We start from the raw sequence: 25,340 nt of genomic DNA, 5'->3' as shown, positions 1-25,340 counted from the left end.
GAGTGCCGAACTCAGCCTGTCGCAGGCAAACCTGGGAGCTAATTGTGCAGCTAGAGGTGCTCTTGTCACATCAGGATCCTCTTCCTCCTGCTCCAAAGATGCTGAGCAGTCATCACCTTGATCCTGTTGGAACTTCAGTCCTTACTGCTGCAAAATGCTGTGCAAGGTGCAACACACCACGACTGTTCTGGAAACCATTGCAGGAGCAAACAAATCTTTCCAGGCACCTCAATTACATTTTCAGCATCCCAATTGTTTGCTCAGATACAATGCTGGTGCTCACGTGGCTTCTATTGTACCTTTCCTCAACATCAGTGTTAGTGCTCCTCACAGGTGTCATTAGCTACATCTTCAGAGGGTAGCCCTGGTCTCCTAGGAGCCATCCGCTAACTCTGCTTCAAGGTGTGAATACCTATGGAAAACTTGACTGGCTGAGGATGAAAGCATCATGGCGGCTCCCTGGGAATCTCAAGCAGTCTCAAGTATGAGCAGACAAGCGAGATTCCCAGAATGAGCAGATCAAATACGGCCACAACCATTACTGCAGCACATCGAGTGAAAGAATTTGGAAGCCAAATTCGGCATGCCGATGGTGGAATACTGTGTTGTTCAAACTGCAATGTTTCATTGGATCACAAAATGGTGGTTAACTGTTCAGCACCACAGAGAGTCTGAAAGCCATCACAACAGAAAGAGAGCATCTGACACCGCACTGCTGGAAAATGAACATGCAAAAACACAAGCACCAATTTCATCTCTTTTTAAGAAGTTGACAGAGAGCTCAGAAAAGTGTCGGTTGCTTACAATGGAACTTGTGGATGCTTTGCAAGAGACAACATAACATTGGAAAATCTTGATCACCCAAAGCTATGGGTATTTATTCAATGTAAAGTGCAAAATGGTGGTTGCTTGCTGTGCAAATAAACTATGACAGGACTACCTACCGAAGGATTTTGCGACACATTTTAAGGAGATGAAGTCTCAGATTAATGCATCCGAGTCTTTTGCAATTATTTGTGATAAGTCATGTTTAATCTAACTCCTTCTTGAAAACATACAATGTTTTGGCCTCAACTGCTTTCTGTGGTAGCGAATTCCACAGGCTCTCCACTCTGTGGGTGAAGAAATTTCTCCTCATCTCAGTTCTGAAAGGTTTACCCCATATCCTGAGACAATGACCCCAAGTTCTGGACACCCCCACCATCGGGAACATTCTTCCTGCACCTATCCTGTCACGTCCTGTTAGAATTTTATAAGTTTCTATGAGATTCCACCGGCCCCACCCACTCTTCTGAACTCCAGCGAATATAATCCTAACCCACTCAATCACTCCTCATACGTCAGTCCCGCCATCCCAGGAATCAGTCTGGTAAACCTCTATAGCAAGAACATCCTTCCTCAGATAAGGAGACCGAAACTTCACACAGTATTCCAGGCATGGCCTCACCAAGACCCTGTATAACTGCAGCAAGACATGCCTGCTCCTGTACTCGAATCCTCTTGCTTTGAAGGCCAACGTACCATTTGCCCTTTTTACCGGCTGTTGCACCTGCATGCTTACCTTCAGCGATTCGGGTACGAGAAAACCAAGGTCTCATTGCATATTCCCCTCTCTCAGTTTCTAGCTGTTCAGATAATAATCTGCCTTCCTGTTTTTGCTACCAAAGTAGATAACCTCACATTTATCCACATTATACTGCATCTGCCATGCATTAGCCCACACACTCAACTTGTTCAAATCACCCTGAAGCCTCTCTGCATCCTCCTCACAACTCACCCTCCCACCCAGTTTAGTGTCATCTGCAAATTTGGAGATGTTACATTTAGTTCCCTCATCTAAATCATTAATATATATTGTGAATAGCTGGGGTCCTAGCACTGATCCCTGCCGTACCCCACTAGTCCCTGCCTGCCATTCGGAAAAAGACCCATTTATCCCTACTCTTTGTTTCCTGTCTGCCAACCAGTTTTCTATCCATCGCAATACACTACCCCCAATCCCATGCGCTTTATGTTTACATGCTAACCTCTTATGTGGGACTTTCTTGAAAGCCTTCTGAAAGTTCAAATAAACCACATCCACTGGCTCCCCCTCATCAACTCCACTAGTTACATCCTCGAAGAATTCGAGTAGATTTGTCAAGCATGATTTCCCTTTCGTAAATCCATGCTGACTCTGCCCGATTCTACCACTGTTCTCCACGTGCTCGGCTATAAAATCTTTGATAATGGACTCTAGAAATCTCCCCACTACCGACGTCAGGCTGACTGGTCTATAATTCCCCGCTTTCTCTCTACCTCCCTTTTTAAATAGTGAGGTTACATTAGCTACCCTCCAATCTGTAGGAACGGTTCCAGAGTCTTTAGAATCTTGAAAGATGACCAACAATGCATCCACTATTTCTCGGGCCACTTCTTTAAGTACTCTGGGATGTAGATTATCAGACCCTGGGGATTTATTGGCCTTCACTCCCATCAATTTCCCCAACACCATTTCTCTATCAATACTGATTTCCTTCAGTTCCTCCCTCTCACTGAACCCTGTGTTCACCAACATTTCTGGCATGTTATTTGTGTCCTCCTTTGTGAAGGCAGAACCAAAGTATGCATTGAGTTGGTCAGCCATTTCTTTGTTCCCCATAATAAATTCCCCTATTTCTGACTGTAAGGGACCTACATTTGTCTTCACCAATCTTCTTCTCTTCACATCCCTGTAGAAACCTTTACAGTCAGTTTTTATATTGCTCACAGTCTTACTCTCATACTCTATTTTCCCCTTCTTAATCAATCCTTTGGTCGTCCTTTGCTGAATTCTAAACTGCTCCCAATCCTTTGGTCTGTAGATTTTTCTGGCGAATTTGCATGCCTCTTCCTTGGATCTAATGTTATCTCTAATTTCCTTTGTAAGCCATGGTTTGGCTACCTTTCCCATTTTACATTTGCACCAGACAGGAATAAACAATTGTTGCAGTTCATCCATGTGTTCTTAGAATGTTTGCCATTGCCTATCCACTGTCATCCTTTTAAGTAACGTTTCCCAATCCATCATAGCTAACTCGCACCTCATACCTTCGTAGTTTTCTTTATTAAGATTCAGGACCCTTGTCTCAGAATCAACTACGTCACTCTCCATCTTAATGAAGAATTCTATCATATTCTGGTTGCTCATCCCCAAGGGGTCTCGCAGAACTAGATTGTGAATTATTCCTTTCTCATTGCACAATACCCAGTCTCGGATGGGATGTTTTCTCGTTGGATCCTCAATGTATTGGTCCAGAAACCCATCCCGTATACACTCCATGAATTTCTCCTCTACGGCATTGTGACTAATTTGATTTGTCCAATCTATATGCAGATTGAAGTCACCCATAATTACAGATGTTCCTTGATCACATGCGTCTCTAATTTCCTGTTTAATGCCACTCCCAACATCACCACTACAGTTTGGGGGTCTATATACAGCCCCCCACTAGCATTTTTTGCTCCTTAGTGTTTCTCAACTCGATCCATACAGATTCCACATCGTCAGAGCTAATATCCTTCCTCACTATTGCGTTAATTTCCTCTTTAACCGGCAATGCAACTCCAGCGCCTTTTACTTTTGGTCTGTCCTTCCTAAATACTGAATACCCCTGGATGTTCATTTCCCATCCCTGGTCGCCCTGAAGCCATGTCTCCCTAATCCCGACTATATCATACCCATTTACATTATTTGCGCGATTAATTCATCCACTTTATTGTGAATGCTCCGTGCATTAAGGCGCAAAGCCTTAAGTCTTGTCTTTTTAACATTACCTGTCCCCATCCCATTATTTTTCACTGTGGCCCTGTTTGATTCTGGCCCTTGATTTCTCTTTTCTTATCACTTTTCTTATTCCCCTTACTGTCTTTTGTTCTTGTCCTTGATCCCCCCCTCCTCTGACTCCTTGCAAAGGTTCCCATCCCCCTGCCATTTTAGTTTAAACCCTCCCCAACCACTCTCGCAAATACTCCAGCTCGGACATCAGTCCCAGTCCTGCCCAGGTGTTATCTGTCCAGTTTGTACTGGTCCCACTTCCCCCAGAACCGGTCCCAATGTCCTAGGAATCTAAAACCCTCGCCCTCACACCATCTCTTCAGCCACGTATTCATCCGATATCACCTGCTATTTCTACTCTGACTCGCACGTGGCATGTGGTTATGCAACTTACATGACAAAATCTTTCAAATCTGTGCTCCAAGGTGTGATGCCTGATGCTGTCCATATTACATGTAATGTACATAGAATATCTCATCAGTGAGCTGGAGAAAAGCAGGTTTGGTAAATTTGACAAACTGGTCAGCTACATTAAAAGGATCTTCAAACACTGCCCTAGCTGCAAGCTTCGATGCAGGCAACACATTGCAAATGCGGCTGAAATAGTTGAATTTGGGGAACAAAACATCACCCTTCCTCCAGAGTCAGTAATTACATGTTGGAATTCTTGGTTTCAGGCAATATAGTATCATTCAGCTCACCTGAAATACTACTCAGACTTCTTCTCAGAAGAGAGCTCACACTGACACTGAAAATACAGGTTTTAACAGACGTTGTAAACCTTTTAAATGATGCTCAGCTTACTGAGGTGGTTCAGTTTGTTGCCAAGAATGCTATATGACTAATGGATTTAATCATTTGGTTTGAATCTTGATACGTCACAATCCACAAAGCTTAAAATAAAGTAATGGATGTACTGTTCAGCGCTGAAGCACTGTCAAATGGACAACACGCTGATGCTGAGGCAGTCACCGATGAGGATAAGGGTGTCACCCCTCACAGGGTGTCATTACCATCAGTGGTCTGGTTGGCCTCTCTGACTCAGGGACCATCTATGCAACAGGGCCCCGTGACAGAGGCTGCCCCGAAATTGATGCCGATGCAGCATCCTCTGGGGATGCCCCTACCGACACTCCCAAGATGAGGACGACTGCTACGGGCATCTCAGCTGCAAGCAGAGAAAAGTAAACAGGCTGCCCCCACCTCATCCAAGGGACAAGGGGAGCACCGCGTAGAGGTGGCCAAGAATGTAGGCCACCGTGTCGGTCATTGCACTGAATAGTTCACTTGTGTGACTTTCATTTGTAATTGTGTAAATTGTTTTTTTTTTTAATTACATTGGAGATGTTGAGTCATGATCCCAGATAAGTGAGCTTCCATACTTTAATGGCAAAACTAGAAAAGAGGGAAGAAATAGTGAAGAGAAGCAATGGGCTTTAACAGGGACACTGAGACCACTGGAGAGATGTGTACCATGCATTGTCAGTAAGAATGGAACGATTCAAAGTTGCATGCTTAATGATGTGTTCACACAGTTAGAGCAAAGTGAGTGCCAGAGCATGCAGTCCTGCTGGATCAAATGTGCACTGGCTTCCAACATGATGAGTGCTTTGACCCCTGAGATAGCTCTGGCCACCTCCCAGCACAGCATGGGCATCGTTCAGCTGTGCATCACCCTTCTTTTTTCCCTCCTCCAATGAATTGTGTCCATCTGGCATTTCACCCACTTCAAGGTCCACATCTCTGTGGAGGATTATGTTCTGGAGTGTGCAGCAGACCACCACAATGAGCAAGACGCTTGCAGGAGTGTACTGCAGGGCACCACCCAACAGGTCCAGGCATCGGAACCACATGTTCAGAAGCCTGATGGCCTGCTCAATGGTGGCCCTTGTGAGCAAATGGCTTTGGTTGTAGCACCTCTATCTCAGGGTCACATAAAGGGATGAGTAGCCATCTCTTCAAGCGATATCCCTTGTCCCCTAGAATCCATCCGCAGAGTTTTGGTGGTGACATGAAGTGCTGCAGAACGCTGGACTGCCAGAAGATAATGGCATCGTGGCAACTGTCAGGAAACCGAACCCACACATGCAGAAAGCACTTACTGTGGTTGCATTTTTCTAGCCTTTGGCCCTCTGTTCACCACAACATTTCTGCAGCTACTGATTTACTCAACTGCATCCTCACCTCTACTTTCGATACCCTAGTCCCCAGTAAAAAGATGAGTCTCTTTCACCCTTGCTACTGACCCTGGTAAAACCCTCATCTCTGCTCCCTTAAGTCCAAGGGATGCAGACTTGAAAGGACATGGCGGACAACTGGTTTAACGATCCATTGGCAGATTTGCCTGGACCACTTGAAACAATATCTGATCCTGCGGTCATCTGCTAAAACTGCATCATCCTGGAATGCAAAGATAACATCTTTTCTCTACTGAAAATCACCTTCTTAAACCCCTCTGCCCTGTCCCCTCCACCCACACCTCCAATAAAAAGTGCGAGGATCTCATGGACTTCTTCAAAAGGTCGAGACCATCGATCAGCTGCCTCTGCTGCGTCCCTCCCTTCCTTTAGCCCACCTGGCCAAGCTTCCTACAATGCTCCACCTGCCCCCCACCCCCCTGCTCCCAGCCCTGAACTTGTATCTTTCTCTTGTTTCTCCCCATCTCCCCTCATGCCGTCTGTGAGCTCATCTTCTCCATGAGACCCGCATCCTGTTCCCTCAATCCTATTCCTACTAAACGGCTGAGCACTCCACCTCCCCTCCTGGTCCCCATGTTAGCCAATATTGTAAATGGTTCTGTCCCTTCAGGTGTTGTCCTCTCCTTTAAATCTGCCATCATCACCCCTCTCCTCAAAAAGCCAACCCTGACCTCAACGCCCTTACAAAAGGCAATTATGAGGGCATAAAAGCGGAGCTAGCTAAAGTAAACTGGCAAATTAGGTAAAGGGATAGGTCAACAGAGATGCAGTGACAGACATTTAAGGGGATATTTTAGAATACACAGAATACATACATTCAAACAAGAAAGAAAAATTCCAAGGGGAGAACCCATCATCCATAGTCAACTAAAAAAGTTAAAGATAGTAATAAACTTAAAGAAAAAGCATAGAATTATGCAATGATGGGTGGCAGGTCAGAAGATTGGACAGAATATAAAAAACAGCAAAGAATGATGAAAAGATTAATAAGGAGAGAAAAATGAAAGTACGAGAGAAAGCTAGCGAGAAATATAAAAACAAATAGTAAGAATCTCTATACATATTTAAGAAGGAAAAGAGTTAACAAAGTGAGCATTGGTCCTATAGAAAGTCAGTCTGTGCAATTAATAATGGAAAATAAGGAGATGGCATATGAATTGAACTAGTATTTTGCATCGGTCTTCACTATTGTGGATACAGGTAACATCCCAGAATTAGCTGTAAATCAGGAAATAGAAGGGAAGGAGGAACTCAAGGAAATTACAATCACCAAGGAAGTGGTATTGAGCAAATTGTTGGTGCTGCGGGCTGACAAGTCCTTGGGTTCTGATGGACTTCATCCGAGGGTCTTAAAAGAAGTGTCTAGTGAGATAGTTGATGCATTTGGTTTAATTTTCCAAAATTCCCTACATTCTGGGAAGGTTCCATTAGATTGGAAAATAGCAAATATAACAGCTTTATTCAAAAAGGGAGGGAGACAGAAAGCAGGAAAATACAGACCAGTTAGCTTAACATCTGTCATAGGGAAAATGTTAGAAACTCTTATTAAAGACATTGTAGCAGGGCGCTTCCAAGGTGATCAGGCAGAATCAACATGGTTTTGAAAAGGAAATCATGTTTAACCAATTTATTGGAGTTCTTTGAAGAAGTAACATGTGCTTTGGATAAAGGGGAACTCCATAGATTTCCAGAAGGCATTTGATAAGGTGCCACATCAAAGGTTATTGCGGAAAATAAAAGCTCATGGTGTAGGGGGTAACATATTGGCATGGATAGAAGATTGGCTAGCTAACAGGAAACAGAGAGTAGGCATAAATGTGTCATTTTCTGGTTGGCAAGTTGTAATGAGTGGAGTGCCACAGGGATCAGTGCTGGGGCCTCAACTTTTTACAATTTATATAAATGACTTCGATGAAAGGACCAAAGGTATGGTTGCTAAATTTGCTGATGACACAAAGATAGGTAGGAAAGTAAGTTGTGAAGAAGACATAATGAGTCCACACAGGGATATAGATAGGTTAAGTGAGTGGGCAAAGATCTGGCAAATGGAGTATAATGTGGGAAAATGTGAAATAGTCCATTTTGGCAGGAAGAATAAAAAAGCATAATAAGACCATAAGAAATAGCAGCAGGAATAGGCCATTTGGCCCCTCAAGCCTGCCCCACCATTCAAGAAGATCATGCCTGATCTGCCCCAGACCTCAACTCCTCTTTCATGCCAGCTTCCCAAAGCACTCAACTCCCCAATATTTCAAAAATCTAACTCCTCTTTAAATACTTTCAGTGATCTAGCCTCCACAACTCTCTGGGGTAGAGAATTCCAGCCATTCACTACCCTCTGAGAGAAGAAATTCCTTCATATCTAAGAGTCCCCTTATTCTGTAACTATGTTCCCTCGTTTGAGATTCCCCCACTAGTGGAAACATCTTCTCAACATCGATCCTGTGAAGTCCCCTCAGAATCTTGTTCATTTCAATAAGATCACCTCTCATTCTTCTAAACTCTAATGAATAAAGGCCTAACCGATTTAGCCGTACTTGATAAGTCAAACCCTTCATCCCAGGAATCAGTCTAGTGAATCTCTTTTGAACTGCCTTCAATGCCAGGATATCCTTTCTTAAATAAAGGGACCAAAACTGTACACAGTACTCCAGGTGTGGCCTCACCAACACCCTGTACAAGACCTCCCTATTTTTAAACTCCAACCCTCTAGCAATAAAGGCCAAAATTCCATGTGCCTTCTGAATTACTTGTTGCACCTACATGCTAACTTTTTGTGTTTCATGCACAAGAACACCCAGATCCCTCTGGGCTGCACTTTTTTGAAGTCTCTTTCTATTTTAATAATAGTCTGCCTTTTGATTCTTCCTACCAAAGTGCATGACCTCGCACTTTCCTACATTAAACTCCATCTGCCAAGGTTATGCCCACTCACTCACCTGATCCTTGTGATACTCCACTAGTTACGTCTTTCCAACCTGAAAAAGACCCAGTAATCTTGACTCTCTGTCTTCTGTGAGTTATCTAATCCTCAATCTATGCTAATACATTACTCCAATACTGTGAGCTCCTATCTTGTACAATAATCTTTTATGTGGTACCTTTTCGAATGCCTTCTGAAATCTAAATACACTACATCTACCAGTTCCCCTGTATCAACTCTACTTGTTATATCCTCAAAGATTTCTAGCACATTTGTCAAACATGATTTCCCTTTCACAAAACCATGTTGACTCTGTTTGATTGCGTTAAGCTTTTCTAAATGCCCTCCTATTTCTTCCTTAATAATGGACTCTAGCATTTTTCCCAAGACTGGCCTATAGTTTCCTGCTTTTTGTCTCCCTCCCTTCTTGAACAGGGGTGTCACATTAGCAGTTTTCCAATCCACTGGGACCCTCCCGGAATCCAGTGAGTTCTGGAATATTTCAACCAATGCCTCCACTATCTCTGTAGCCGCTTCCTTTAAAACCCTTGGATGCAGGCCACCAGGTCCTGGCGACTTGTCTGCGTTTAGTCCCATTAGTTTGTCAAACACTTTGTCCCTCGTGATAGAGACTGTTACAAGATCTTTCCTCCCATTAGCTCCTTGCTTATCTGATATCTGTGGGATGTTTATAGTGCCCTCCACTGTGAAGACCGATGCAAAATATTGGTTTAAATTATCTGCCATTTCCCTGTTCCCATTATCAATTCTCCAGTTGCATCCTCCAAGGGTCCCATGCTCACTTTAGCTACTCTCTTTTTATATACCCATAGAAGCTATTGCTGTTTGTTTTTATTCTAATTTTTTGCAATTCATGCACGAGAACACCCAGATCTCGATGCATCTCAGAGTTCTTCAATCTCTCACCATTTAGGTGGAAATAAGGAATAGCAAGAGGAAGAAGTCACGTCTAGGACAAAGTATAAATCGGGAAATAATGGAGGTATGTAAGAAGGGCACGACAATTGTCATAGGTGATTTTAATCTGCATATTGACTGGACAAAACAGATTGACAGAGGTAACATGGAAGATGAATTTGGAGAGTGCATCAGGGATTGTTACTTAGAGCAATACATTGCAGAACCTACCCGGGAACAGGCTATTTTAGATCTGGTAATGTGTAATTAGGGTAAGATAAATAAGTGATATCATAGTTAAGGATGCTCTCTGGGGTAGCGATCACAGCATGGTAGAATTTCAAGTTCAGTTTGAGGGCAAGCATCTCGGGTCTCAAACCAGTGTCCTCAACTTGAACAAGAGCACTTATAGAGGTATGAAGAAAGAGCTGTCTAAAGCGGGCTGGGAAAATAGACTAAGGGGAAGGTCAGTGGATGAGCAGTGGCAGACATTTAAGCAGATATTTCATAATGCTCAGCAAAAATTTATCCCGTTAAAAAAGGACTCGAAGAGAAGGATGAACCACCTGTGGTTAACAAAATCGGTCAAAAACTAAGGCAGAGAAAGAGACAAAAACTATTGGTAGGCCAGAGGATTGGGAATTTGTTAGGAACCAGCAGTGGATGACTAAAAAACTAATAAAGAGAGAAAATTGATTATGAAAGTAAATTGGCAAGAACTGTCGAGTGCACACAGACCACTTTCTACCCTGACCGCTCACCCATTGGCAGCTATCTGCTAATGGATTATTTCCCTCTCAGCCATGCACCCTTTTATGAGCACATGCCATTGAATGGCAGAGCCATAACTGGCTCCCTGCTGTGTTGCCGTTTCCTTCTACTTGACCTGTTCCAGATCCAGCATGGATTCCATACCTTTCCACAAAAATTGCAGACAACAATCTTGTTAAGAGGCTTAATTATTCATTGATCGGAATTGGACGGGTTGCCAGACTCCGTCTTCCCCCTTCATCACAAAAATTGCCAACTGTTGGAACGGTGTGGGGAAACTAACAACGGTCGTTGTCAGGAAATCACGCGCATGCCTGCCTCAGTTTTCACCACCATTTGGCCACCAAAATCCTGCCCAGGATATATGACCAGTCAGATAAAATGCATGCCAGGTTCAAAGTATTTTTCTATGTTCCTAAGTTGATGTTAAATTTTAGCAATAAAAATGAAGCATTGGCTGAGAATTTCCTTGGAGCTGCATCAGTTGTGCCACCGTAACTTCTGCCACTCTTCCAGCAAAGTTCTTGTGGTGGAGCGTAAGCAGTTCCAAGGGAATTCCCAGCTAAATACTTCAAATTCTATTATTAGTGTCTTCCTGATGAGCTATCATGCCTAAAAACTTTGTCCAAGACTTTAAAAAAAAACACATTAGATAATTTTTCAACTCCTCACTTACCGAGATAAACAAAATATGGGGAGATTATACTGCCAAGTCTGGATGACATGGAACACATTCCAATCCCCATGTTCCTCACCACTGTCGGATATAGCTCAGCAGAGAAAACGTAGATTATTGCAAAGGCTATTGTAATACCTGATTTTCCAATCATCACTAACACTGTTGTCAGAAGATGAAAAGCTGTGAAAACCAAATTAAGGAGCATTTAATATGTGCAAAAAGGCAGTTCAAAATGGTACAAGTGCAACAACTTCAATGTATTTTTACTTGTTGCATAATTCCACGAACCCTCCTATGGTGAGCCATACTTGCAGGGAGCCATTTTTTGAGAAACAACTGCAATATTATAACCAATTTGCTGTGTTATTGGCTGTACGATTGTGACGCAAGGTACATACACTACATTTGCACTGGGAGGCAAAAATTATAACTTTTCCTCCTTCAACTGCCTACTGTGCACATACAAAGTGTTAATTGGCATCTGACATATGCACAGATGCCATGGGTTGCACAACGTTTTGCCTCTGCTTTGGCAGCCAACTTGGAGAAAACAAAGTAAAAACACATTCAGATGGTGGAAATTGGACAAATAATACCCATGCAAACAGAAAAAAAAAACATCTAATTGTTCTTTACTCTCCTGGAGACTAAAGTGCTGATAGTAACTCAGGATGGGAATTTTTAAAAATTCATTCATGGGATGGGAGCATTGCTGGCAAGGCCAGAATTTATTGCCCATCCCTGATTGCCCTTAATAAGGTGGTGGTGAGCTGCCTTCTTGAACCACTGCAGTCTATGTGGGGTAGGTACACCCACAGTGCTGTTAGGAAGGGAATCCTATAATTTTGACCCAGTGACGATGAAGGAATGGTGATATAGTTCCAAGTCAGGAAGTTGTGTGGCTTGGAGGGGAACTTGCAAATGGTGGTGTCCCCCATGCATCTGCTGTCCTGGTCCTTCTAGGTGGTAGAGGTCGTGGGTTTAGAAGGTGCTGTCGAAGGAGCCTTGGCAAGTTGCTGCAGTGCATCTTGTAGATGGTACACATCTGGGGCGGGAGACCACCACGGGGACTAATGGAACAGTCCCCAGCGCTCAGGTAAAACATGGGCAAAGGGTTTCAGGAGGGTCTTGTGATCAGTTGAGAATGGAGCCTAGGGCAGGGGAGGCCTAAACTTTCCTTGTGTGGTCTGGAGATGCAGACCTGCTCCTCCTGGTTTCACATGGAAAGTAAGAAATTAAATTTAAAAGGTTTACCTCTTTGGGCCTCTTTGGGTCCCAGGTCCTCTTACTGATAGGTTGATTTGGCAGGAAGGCTACAATCAGGCCCATGATTAAAATAGTAGTCAGACCCTGATGATAGCATCAAAGCCTGAGTTGCACATTTAAAGAGGACCTTGCAGTTTTCCAGTGGGTCTCTTTCCCACCTGCTTAGAAGAGTAGGTTAAAATTGAACGCTGCAGGAAGGGATTGGGGCATTGGCAGATAAATCCTCTGGCCAATTTTAACTGCCACCTGCCTGATTTCCGCTGGGTGGTAAGGGTTAAAATTGCCTCTGATGTATCTTATTTAATTCAAAAAACCTTTGTATCTGATGTTGTAGCAATTTCTGCCACAGTCAAGAATGGTGCCTCCTTCTCCAGGCGTTCCCAGGAGACTTGCGGGCCCTTTCATCCACATATAGTCCCAGCAATGCCTGTTTTTTTTTCAGGTACCCCTCTGCCTAAGCACCCAGTGCACCAAAGTAGAAGGTGCTGAAGTGGGAGGCCAGGAATGCTATGCTTCTCACTGTAATATTTAGGCTGGGACTGCACCAACTCCAGTCACAGGCCCAGTTATATTAAAGTGTCAAACCCAGGCATTTCCAGGTCAACATTGGAAGGAGCAAGGCCTTGGCTTAATAGCTTCTTTCACCATGCACCTCATCTCATGTCTGCTGGACCTGGGAACTGAGCATTCCCCAGGCAGAATGAAAAAGCAATTTTCCTCTGTCATCTTTAGCCATAAAGTAGGTGAATGATAAAGAGAACTTATATAGTTATACAATACAAAGTGGGATAAAAAAAAATCTTGGGCATGCACGTTTAAGTTAAATTTAGCTGTGATTCTATGGGTCAAAGGGACATAAGCATAAACTGGAAAAAGGCAAGTATGGAAATGATCTTCTCGCATAAATTCATCAATACCTGGGATGGTTTTTCAGGCAGGTTAAGTGGAGGTAAAAGCACTGAAGTCATCCCAGAGGCAATGAAATGCTGTAATGGGAAACTTTGGAAGGGTGAGCTACTTTTTTTGTGATGTACATGAACACGCTCAGCACAGACTGGGGACTGAACCTAGGGTTTTTCTGGTTGATGCTTTAATATCACGTTGAGTGGTGCAATTATCAGTATGCCATTTCTACCTTAATTTTTTTTTATTACTTGAAACAATCTTAATCAAAAAGCAAATAAAAATGTCACCAAGAACAAATAAAGCAGATAACCATCAGTATTTTAAAAATGTGAAGTAGAATAGTTTTCTAAATTTCTTACTTGAAGGAATAAATTGAATGAAGAGCAGGATAGCACCACCAAGCAGCAACATGGAAGCAGCTGAAATTCGTCGAGGTGCATTGCTCACCATCAACCATGCAACTGTGTATGCTACAATTTCACTGAGTGCAGAAATAAAGCAGTTGAGGTAAGGGTCTCCGTGCATATTCGAAGTGCCCAGGGTTAAAACAAAGTATCCGATGGATGTAATCGTCCTACATGAAACAAAAAAGAAATGAAAGCTTTTCAATATTTTGTAAAACATTGCCTACATACAGTCGGCATGCCAATGATAGAAATTCAGATGACAACTCCGACCACATAATGCTGTTAATGTTGTGAAATCCCACACAGCACTGCATTCACGCAAAGATTGGACATTTCTGCAGGGCTGGGAGAAGGTTAGAAGAGGTAATCAAAGGTGCAGTCAAAGAGGCTAATTTTCAGCATTTTGAAGATGGGTAGAGAAGTAGGAATTTGGAAAAGTTAGAAAGAGAATTTGAAAATGCAGGGCATGAGGGATGAAAGCTTTGTAATCAATGGTGGAGGAGCACAATCGGTATAATATTGACTTTAGGTAATAGGGTAGATCAGAATAGAACAGAAGAGATATTGATTCAGACATTCATATACCTCTGTCCTGATTTTGATTTCCATTGGAATTACCCACAATAAGCCAGAATAATAAGAATGGAGGGACAAATGGGAATGTAAGGCTGAAGAAAGTTGCAGAGGTAAGTTGAAGTGCTGCCATAAAAAGAAAGAATTTGCATTTATACAGTACTTTTCACAACCTTAGAACATCCCAAAGTGCTTTACAACCAATGAAACACTGTTATAATGTAAGAAATGCAGCAGCTAATTTGTGTAGAGCAAGGTCCCGCAAACAAAAATGAAATAAATGATCAGGTCATCTGTGTTAGGGGAGGGTTGAGGGATAACTGTTATCCATGGTGCACATGTAAAGACATTGAGGATTTTGAATGACTGAGCCAGGCTGGGCCTATTCGGAAAATTGGAAAAGTTCAGCTTGAAGTTGACAAAGGCATGGATGAAGATTTCGACCAGTGGCAGGGAGGCGGTAGGAACAGATACAGGTGCTGTTTAAGGTGGAAATGATGTGGGTGAAATTGGTCTGTGCTAACTGCGCGAAACAGGCCCCTAACGAATCAGCAGCTGATTTTTCACCATGCCCGATCTTTCCAATGAGGTTCACAGAGTGATAGTGCAAACTTTTCTTGCAGATTCGTTTCCTCGTCTCACTGTTGCTTTTACTCGGTTTGAAATTAAAAATCTTTCCAATATTTACTAAGTTGATGGAAAATATGAGCTGGCACTGAAAAATCAGCTGCTGATTTGTTATGAGCCCATTTTGCCCTCCTGGCATGTACCAATTTCACCCCCTACCAGTCTAGTGAGGTACTGCATGGGAGGTTTGTAGCTCACCCCAGAGACAGTCAGGTGCAGCCTCAACCAATATTCAGGTAGCAAAGTGGAATTGGAGGATGAGGGTTATAGGTTTGTTGTGACAACCAAACAGGAACCTATTCCAGACACCCCAGCTATATCAGGGTGGGGAACCTAGGAATTCTCAGGTCAACAACATTATTGGGGCAGGGACCTGGCATAATAGTACCTTTGACAATGCATCTCATTTCATGTTTGCTGATTCCTCGACACAATTGAAAGGAAATTCTCCTCCCTTATCTTTAGTCATAAAACTACATGAATGATAAAGAAATCTTATGCAGGTATACAATACTAAGTAGGGTAGAAAAAATAAACGTCGGACATGATTTTTAAGTTAAAGTTAGCTGTGATTCTATGGGATAAAGGGGCAGAAGTATAAAGTGAAAAAAGGTGAGTATGAAACTGATCTTCCAAAATAAATTAATCAATACCTGAGATGGGCTTTTCAAGTAGTTTAAGTGGAAGTAAAGCTCTGGTATCGTTCAATAGGCAATTAAATATTGTGTTATTATTCATCAAAGAACAATCAAATTTCACAGTAACACAATAAAATATATCCATTGAATTTCCTTTTGTGTGCTTTGATGAATTTATTAAGTTTTTATCTCAATGCATGAGTCTCTTCCAAAATCTTAACCTTAGAATTGATATTTTCCCTCGAGCTGTAACTCTGTTGGCTAAAATCAAATCAAGCAGCATAATTATACACCCAATCTTTCAGGATGTAGTCAATGAAACTGATAGAATATTAACCTTGAAATTCTAGCAATTTTTGCTCAGATGTTTTTCAAATTATTTGAAGAAAGAACTTGAAGACAACTTTCAGAATCTTTATTCAGACAAAGTTAATAATGCTTTTTCAGAAACTGAGTGGGTAGAGTTTCTGGGCTGGATTTTGTAGCCCCACTGCTGGGAGAGGCAGTGGCATAGTGGTAATGTCACTGGACTAGTAATCTAGAGCCCAGGCTAATCCTCTGGGGTCATGATTTCAAATCCCACGACAGCAAATGGTGAAATTTGAATTCAACTAATAAAGTTAATGATCGTGAAACCATTGCCAATTGTTGTAAAAACCCATCTGGTTCACTGATGCCCTGAGGGAAGGAAATCTGCCATCCTTACCCGTTCTGGCCGACATGGGACTCCAGGCCCAAAGCAATGTGGTTGACTCTCAAAATGCCCTCTGAAATGGCCCAGCAAGCCACTCAGGTCTAGGGCAATTAGGGTTGGCAATAAATGCTGGCCTAGGCATTCCCACAATAAACAAATTTTTAAAAAGTGGCGATGGGCGCACAATGTGGCGGCCTGCTTACACGGTGGTGGGTGGCCACTTACCATAATGATGGCCACAACTCCCCCTCCAAACAAAATCACATCACATGGCAGGGCAGCATTGGTGCTGATCCTAATGCTCCATCTTTAAAAGGCTGTCAGCCCTGCATTCACTCTCTCCCTGCATTGCACTGAAACTCAATGAACCACCATTTCTGTACTGTGCCAGAATATTAAAAGTCAGCCCCACTGGCTGGTCAATTTCTGGTCAATTTAGAGGTCTGAGTAAGGTTGGTCCCACGGTTCAGTGATGCCTCCCTGCTTATTCTCTTCCAGGCTGCAAGGGAAAGGTGGGAAGTCATTTTCCCCAGAGATGGCAAGAAGGGGTCCTCCTGCCTGACCAAGCGAACCTGGACAGAGATCACAGAGGAGGTAAGCAGCCATGGGGTCACCCAACGACACTGGGTCCAGTGTAGGAAGGAGGTCAATGACCTCCTGCATTCAGCAAAGGTAAGTAGCACATTTCAAAATTGCTCAGTGTGATTTGGTTGTCACTACACAGTATCCCACATGGGTGCCACTGCCTTTTCAGAGACAGGGAGGTCAGGGAGGATTAATGGCAGATGACTGGCTGCAGAGGTGAATCACATCTCCCTTGTTTTTACCTCAGAGCATGTTAAACCCATGACAGGGTGAGTCCGTTTCCAGACAAAGTATCCCCCAGGTGTTGATGAAGTGCCCATGTTGGTACAATCGTGATGTTGACGTTTGACAATGTTCAATATTTGCATCCTTGTTCTTCCAGGAGAACAGGGCCCACAACAGTAGGGAGGCGTCCAGAACCAGACGCAGGGTGTCTGACCTGAGGCCTCTGTTACAAGCCGAGGAGGAGTTGCTGGAGTTAGCTGGGAAACAAGGAGCACATGCCATATCGGACGTGGAGCTTGAGGTCCCAGTTGCAGAAAGTGATTATTGCCAAACACAGAATGATTCGAAATTACAGCTCCTATGCAGAGGCTATGATGTCATCATTGCAACATGTGTATCTTCCCACCTAAATGTCTGTTCTTCACATTGTATCTTGCAGGGTGATGCTCACCAATGCTGCCAGAGACCGAAGAACGACGACCACCTCTGAGGAAGAGATACACTTGCAGGATGCGCTGTCCCATGACACTCATGCACCTTCCACCAGGACAGATACTCTCACCTTGGTGGGTATCCGATCGGCATTAGATTCGGGGTCACAAGCTGGTGAAAGCACCACACATGTGCCTAAGCAGCTGGCTGAAGTTGAGACATCCGAGGCCTCTAACAGTCAGAGGACTGTGGGTGAAGAGGCCCATGCTGAGCTCCACACTGATGGTGAGCCTCTGATGTCGGTAGCAAAAGGCATGCTGGAGCTGCAGGGAGAGGTAAGGCAACATCCGTCAGAGGTGCCATCGCCCATTCGCAGCCTTGAGTGGATGGTGGGGGTGTCCATCCATGCCATGACTGCTGCCATGTCCCAGGCACGTGAGCGCATGACTTCATCCATCGAGAGGTTGGGGGCCATCATGGACAGCCACATTCCACAGATGCGCCATGACCTGCAAATCCTTTCCTCAAGCATGAGTTCCATTCAGCAGTGGCAGGGCGAGTGATGGAATAAGAGCATGGAGACTGTTCCAGCTTCTGGTCCTTCGACGGAGAGCAGGGAGGTTCCAACGAGCCTTGAGAGGGAGGAGGAGAGGCTGCGCTCCAGATCCGGGGTCTCCCCTCAGGGCGATCCGAGTCTGGACACAGGCTCTTCAGCCCCTCTGCCAGTGAACCAAGATCCAGCAGCTGCAATGCCTGGTGCAGAAGGCCCTCAGGCAGCTGGGGCCCTCCGGGCCTCAGGCACCCAGAGGATGACCGCCAAAGTCATCCCAGGCCAAGGGGTGTCCTGATCAGCAGCCTGCCTCCAGTCCAGCTGCCAGCGCAGCGGTCACACCATGAAAGAGCACCCGCAAATGTATTACAAAGAGACCTTGACACTTACGGGTATTCATGGGTGAGACAGATATGTCATGTGTATCTTAATTAAATGTGTTGTATAGCCAATCATCAGCCTTTATTGTTTGAATAACTCATGCCACCATGGATTGATCATGTATATATATCTTTCAAATACATCATACAAACATATGAATTTGGAGCAGGAGTAGGCCACTCAGCCCCTCGAGCCTGCTCCTCCATTCAATAAGTTCATGGCTGAACTGATTACTCCACATTCCCAGCTACCCCCGATAACCTTTCACCCCCTTGCTTACTAAGAATCTATCTACCTCTGCCTTAAACATATTCAAAGACTCTTCTTCTACCTCCCTTTTAGGAAGAAAATTCCAAAATCTCATGACCCTCTGAGAGAAAAAATTTCAGTGAGGGACCCAACAAGAGGGAAAAACATATTTGACCTCGTCCTCACCAATCTGCCTGCCGCAGGTGCATTTGTTCATGACAGTATGCAGCACAGTGGCGCAGTGGTTCGCACCGCAGCCTCACAGCTCCAGCGACCCGGGTTCAATTCTGGGTACTGCCTGTGTGGAGTTTGCAAGTTCTCCCTGTGTCTGCGTGGGTTTCCTCTGGGTGCTCCGGTTTCCTCCCACATGCCAAAGACTTGCAGGTCGATAGGTTAATTGGCCATTATAAATTGCCCCTAGTATAGGTAGGTGGTAGGGAAATATAGGGACAGGTGGGGATGTGGTAAGAATATGGGATTAGTGTAGGCTTAGTATAAATGGGTGGTTGATGGTCAGCACAGACTTGGTGGGCCGAAGGGCCTGTTTCAGTGCTGTATCTCTAAACTAAACTCATCTCTGTCTTAAATGGGCGGCGCCTTATTTTCAACCAGTGACCCCTAGTTCTAGATTCTTCCACAAGGGGAAACATCCTTTCCATATCCACCTATCAAGACCCCTCAGGGTCTTATATATTTCAATCAAGTCGCCTCTTGCTCTTCTAAATTCCAGCGGATACAGGCCTAGCCTGTCCAATCTTTCTTCGTAAGACAGGTATTAGTCTAGTAAACCTTTTCTGTACTTCCTCCAATGCTTTTATATCCTTCCTTAAATAACAGACCAATACTGTACACAGTACTCCAGATGTGGTCTCACCAATGCCTTGTATAGCTGAAGCATAACCTCCCTACTTTTGTATTCCATTCCCCTTGCGATAAACGATAACATTCTATTAGCTTTCTTAATTACTTGCTGTACCTGCATATTAACTTTTTGTGATTCTTGCCCTAGGATACCCAAATCCCTCTGCATCTCAGAGCTCTGCAATCTCTCACCATTGAGATAATATGCTTTGTCATTCTTCCTGCCAAAATGGACGATTTCACATTTCTCCACATTATACCCCATTTGCCAGGTCTTTGCCCACTCACTGAACCTATCTATATCCCTTTGTAGCCTCTTTATAACCTCTTCACAACGTACTTTCCTACCTATCTTTGTGTCATCAATAAATTTCGCAACCATACCTTCGGTCCCTTCATCTAAATCATTTATATAAATTATAAAAAGTTGAGGCCCCAGCACAGATCCCTGTGGTGCACCAGTCATTACATCTTGCCAATCAGAAAGTGACCCATTTATGCCTACTCTCTGTTTCCTGTTAGCTAACCAATCTTCTATCCATGCCAATATGTTACCCACTACACCATGAGCTTTTATTTTTTGCAATAACCTTTGATGTGGCACCTTACCAAATGCCTTCTGAAAATCTAAGTACAATATATCCACTGGTTCCCCTTCATCCACAGCACATGTAACTCCCTCAAAGAACTCCAACAAATTGGTTAAACATGATTTCCCCTTCACGAAACCATGTTGACTCTGCCTGATTACCTTGAATTTTTCTAAGTGCCCTGTTATAACATCTTTAATAAGAGCTTCTAACATTTTCCCTGAGATAGATGTTAAGCTAACTGTCCTGTAGTTTCCTGCTTTCTGTCTCCCTCCCTTTTTGAATAAAGGAGTTACATTCACCATTTTCCAATCTAATGGAACCTTCCCCGAATCTAGGGAATTTTGGAAAATTAAAACAAATGCATCAACTAACTCACTAACCACTTCTTTTAACACCCGAGGATGAAGCCCATCAGGACCCAGGGACTTGTCAGCTCGCAGCTCCAACAACTTGTTCAGTACCACTTCCCTGGTGATTGTAATTTTCTTGAGGTCCTCCCTCCCTTCCTTTCCATTTCCTGACTTACAGCTAATTCTGGGACGTTACTTATATCCTCAAGTGTGAAGACCGATGCAAAGTACCTTATTATCCATTATTAATTCCCAGACTCACTTTCTATCGGACCAATGCTCACTTTGTTAACTCTTTTCTTTTTAAAAATATCTATAGAAACTCTTACTACCTGTCTTTATATTTCTAGCCAGCTTTGTCTCGTACTCTAATTTTGCCTTCCTTATCAATCTTACAGTCATTCTTTGCTGTTTTTATACATTCTGTTCAATCTTCTGACATGCCACCCATCTTTGCACAATTACATGCTTTTTCTTAAGGTTTGATGCTATCTTTAACTGTTTTAGTGAACCACAGGTGGCGGATCCCCACTCGAAATATTTTTTTCTCGTTGAAATGTATCTGTTCTGTGTATTCTGAAATATCCCCTTAAATGTCTGCCACTGCATCTCTATTGACCTATCCCTTAACCTAATTTGCCAGTTCACTTTAGCTAGCTCTGCTTTCATGCCCTCATAATTGCTTATTTATGTTTAAAATACTAGTCTTAAACCCACTCATCTGTCCCTCAAACTGAATGCAGAATTCAATCATATTATGATGACTGCTGCCTAGGGATGCCTTAACTATGAGGTCATTAATTAATCCTATCTCGTTGCACAATACCAAGTCTAGTATAGCCTGCTCTCTGGTTGGCTCCAGAACATATTACTCCTCATCTAGGCTACCTCTGCCCATCTGCTTTTTCCAGTCTATATGTAGGTTAAAATCCCCCATAATTATCGCTGTACCTTTCTGACAAGCTGCCATTATTTCTTCCTTTATACCCCATTCAGCAGTGTGGTTAATGTTAGGTGGCCTGTACACCACTCCCATAAGTGGATTTTTGCCTTGGTGATTTCTCCTTTCCACCCAAACTGCTTCTACATCTTGGCTCCTGAACTTAGGTCATCCCTCCCTATTGCACTAATACCATCATTAATTAACAGAGTCACCCTCTACCTTTTCCTAGCTTGCTGTCCTTCCTAAAAGCCATGAACCCTTCAATATTCAGGTCCCAATCTATGTCATCCTGCAACCATATCTCTGCGAAGACTATCAGATCGTACTTATTTATTTCTCTTTGCGCTCTCAGTTCTTTTGTTTTGTTTCAAATGCTACGTGCATTCAGATATAGAGCCTTTAGTTATGTCCTTTTATTATTTTTGTAGCCTCTAGCCTTATCTGTTGATTTACTCTTAGATTTGTACGCTCTGTCCCTTCCTGTCACAGTCTATCATTTCCCATATTAATACCTTTCTGTCTTGCCTTGTCTCTACTCCTTGATTTACCATATCTTCCCAAATTTGATCCCTTCCCCCCACTATTCAGTTTAAAACCCTCTCTACTTCCCTAGTTTTGCAGCTCGCTAGAACACCGGCCCCAGCACAGTTCAAGTGTAGACCGTCCCAATGGTACAGCCAACACTTTCCCCAGTGCCCCACAAACCGGAACCCACTTCTACCAAACCAGTCCTTGAGCCACGCATTAATTTCTCTAATCTTATTTGCCCTATGCCAATTTGCAGGTGGCTCAGGTAATAATCCAGATATTATTACCTTTGAGGTTCTGCTTCTTAGTTTGGTACCTAGTTCCTCTTCCTGACTATGCAGAACCTCTTTCTTTGTCCTGCCTATGTCGTTGGTACCTACATGGACCACAACGACTGGATCCTCCCCCTCCTACTGTGAGTTGCTCTCTAGCCCTGAGCAGATGTCCCAAACCCTGGCATCGGGCAGGCAATACAGCCATCTAGACTCTTGCTCTTTTCTGCAGAGAACAGTGTCAATCCCCCTAACTATATTGTCCCTTACTACCACTACATTCCTTTTTTCTCCCTCCACTTTTCACCCTCTCTCATAAGCCTTACAGTCCTGCCAAAGTAAGCAATAACATCATTGCCATACCATATGATGTGACACTGCATGGATGAAGTGACATGGGCAACGGTTCAGTTAGCTGCTGCCACTCATGCTGGAGAGACGGATGTTACAGAGGCTGAAGACTTCAGACGACATGCATGATGGTGGGTTGTGTTCTGAGAGTGCTCAATTATCAGTTTTTGCATTGCATCTCTTGCTTGTTGAAGTTGGACATTGATAGAATGAAAGAACTTTCTGTTTATGTGGATGGTTGGTTGGAGTGTGGGAGCCTTGATGGCCATATGTGTGCAGTCGATGACACCTTGCATCTATGAGAATCCTGCAATGGCCCCAAATCCAATGGCCCTCTCGGCCTGACTCTCAGGGTGCATCCTGAAGTGGACATAGTCGCCGGCCCTTCTGAACACAGCATCAGTAACTTCCTTGATACAGTGGTACACTGCGGATTGAGAGACCCCACAGGTCGTTGGTGGATCCTTGGAATGATCCAGAGGTGTAGAAGTTTAGGGTCAAATTAAATTTGAGGGCTACAGGTATAGGGTGACCACCAAAGCCCATTGGTTGCAAGTCTTCATTCAGCAGTGCGCAGAGGTGTGTGACAGCCTCTCTGATCATCCGCAGTCATCTCTGACCCTGGCATTCAGACAATGGAGGTATGTCATCCGAGGCCTATAGACTCGCTGGTGTATCTGGGCTACTCTGAGCCTTGGTGGCTCCTGCTGCTTACGTCTAGGAGCTTCCTCCTGGCCGCTCTTGGGCCCACCTCTGGCAGAGATGCCTCATCACGGCAAAGGGATCCAGGAAAACAGGATGGATCATTCACATCTCTACGCTCCGAGAAACTTCGGTTTCCTTCAAAAGGTTAATTACACCTATCTGGGCAGAGATTTGTGTTAATTCCTGCTTCAGTAGTGCTCCAGTATGAACTCTATGGTATGGCATGACGTTGCCCACACAACCTTTAAATAAATGTGAGCCAACATGCCCAACCTTATATCATTTGAGTTGCCTGCACTGGACCATCAACAACAGCAACTTACGCAGTTATGCAATTTCCCAGTGGTGCCTCCACCCCCTTGCAAACAGTGTATCTACTTGCCCACTCAATCACATTGGAAAAATATTCATTTTTATCACCTAATTACTGGCAGTCCACCTGAAGCCTCTTAAATCAAGGTTGCAGTCCCTGATGTCAGAATTTGCTTCAATACTGCTGGAAATTCTCTATTTCTTCAACCAAGCCATTGATATATGTGGTGAAAAGACCCCAGTACAGATTCCTGGGAAACACCAGTCGTCACATCCTGCTAATCAAGTATGTTCCCTTAATCCCCATTATGTGTGTTCGAATCTCCCATTACCAACCCATGTAACAAGGTTACCTCGAATTCTGTGCACTTACAGGGGAATGTATCCACCATATCAGTGACCTACTCAAAAATCCAATGGGATTAGTCGGACATGACCTACTCATCACAAATTCATGCTGACTATCTTTGGTCAGTTCGTACTTGTACAAATGGTGTCACTTTGTCTGCTGTGTCCTCGTCTTCTTCTGGTCTTCCTCATCCAATGAGAATTGCTGCGAGTGCTGCACCTCCTTAAAACACAGGTTTCTCTTTATGGAAATGTTGTGCAGAATGCAGCACATCATTATGTTGTGGGAGACTCTCTGTGGGATACACCGCAGGGAAGCTCCAGACATGTCCAGACACCTGCACCTCTGGTTTGGCAGCCCTTTGGATGTGTTCAATCATCATCCTGGTAATCTCCGACCTGTGTTGCTCAGGTGTGGTAAGGCTGTGACGAGTGTCATGAGCCACGTTGGTAGGCGAGTCTTCCTTGTCCCCCAGCAGCCATCCCATCATAATGGCAGGTGGGGTAAATATTGGGGGCGCAGAATGTGTTTGAATATCGCAGGATAAATCATCGTGCCTGGGCAGCTTGCATAAACTTGCATGATTGGAGGCAAGGTGGACCTTAATTTATAATCTCAAATGCTGCTGTCTGGTGTTCTGATGCTCTGATGGCAACACATGCAGTCGCTGTCACTTTGAATGCAAGGGAAACCAGCCACTGCTGCAAATCTCCAAGGTTTCTGCAGTTGTCTGTTGATATCAATGGGGAAAGTGATGTACTTTTTAATGCAATTGTGTACAGGAGTCTGGGAGATGGGGGGAGATGTCCAAGGAAGTGACTGGAAGGAGTCATTGGCAAAGAATTTAAGAGCTGTGGTGACTTTGACCGCCACTGGTAGAGTATAGCCCCCTGGTCCACCAGGCAACAGGTCCTGTTGCAGGAGGCTGCAGAGGTTGCTGGGAGAAGTGCAGTCTCCTGATGTACTACACCTCGGATACATCAAAGAAAGTGACGATCAGCCTTTTCACCCTGTGTGCTGGGAACGGCTTCCTATGAGCAGCACCCCTCACCTGCTATCTTCAGATAGGCCCAACTTCTGCTCATGCTGGTTGCTAGGGCTGTTGGTCCTGTTCCTCATCCTCTATCCAAATGAACCTAGCAATAATAGCACCCATGATAAGCAAATAGAGCTTACTGAGGGTCATTAAGGCAAAAAATATCAGAAACACGTAATCTGGAAGATGAAAACTCCCTTGCAATCCAAACAACACACCCAT

General features: G+C 43.9%; 1 protein-coding gene across 10 annotated transcripts in view; it reads right to left on the bottom strand.

Moving 5' to 3' along the window:
• Nucleotides 1-25,340, bottom strand: part of LOC137368969 (solute carrier family 22 member 4-like) — a 213,976-nt gene that overhangs the window by 60,834 nt on the left and 127,802 nt on the right. For all 10 annotated transcript variants that reach the window (XM_068029367.1, XM_068029370.1, XM_068029374.1 and 7 more), the window contains 2 exons: nucleotides 13,817-14,031; nucleotides 11,283-11,465 (listed from right to left, as the gene is read on the bottom strand). In XM_068029367.1, the coding sequence (XP_067885468.1) occupies nucleotides 11,283-11,465; nucleotides 13,817-14,031 (398 nt within the window). The remainder of the gene's footprint in view (nucleotides 1-11,282; nucleotides 11,466-13,816; nucleotides 14,032-25,340) is intronic.

The sequence above is a fragment of the Heterodontus francisci genome, chromosome 4 (assembly GCF_036365525.1).
Source record: "Heterodontus francisci isolate sHetFra1 chromosome 4, sHetFra1.hap1, whole genome shotgun sequence".
Taxonomy (NCBI): domain Eukaryota; kingdom Metazoa; phylum Chordata; class Chondrichthyes; order Heterodontiformes; family Heterodontidae; genus Heterodontus; species Heterodontus francisci.
Note: the sequence above shows the minus strand (reverse complement) of the source record. Positions and strands in the feature narration are given on the sequence as shown.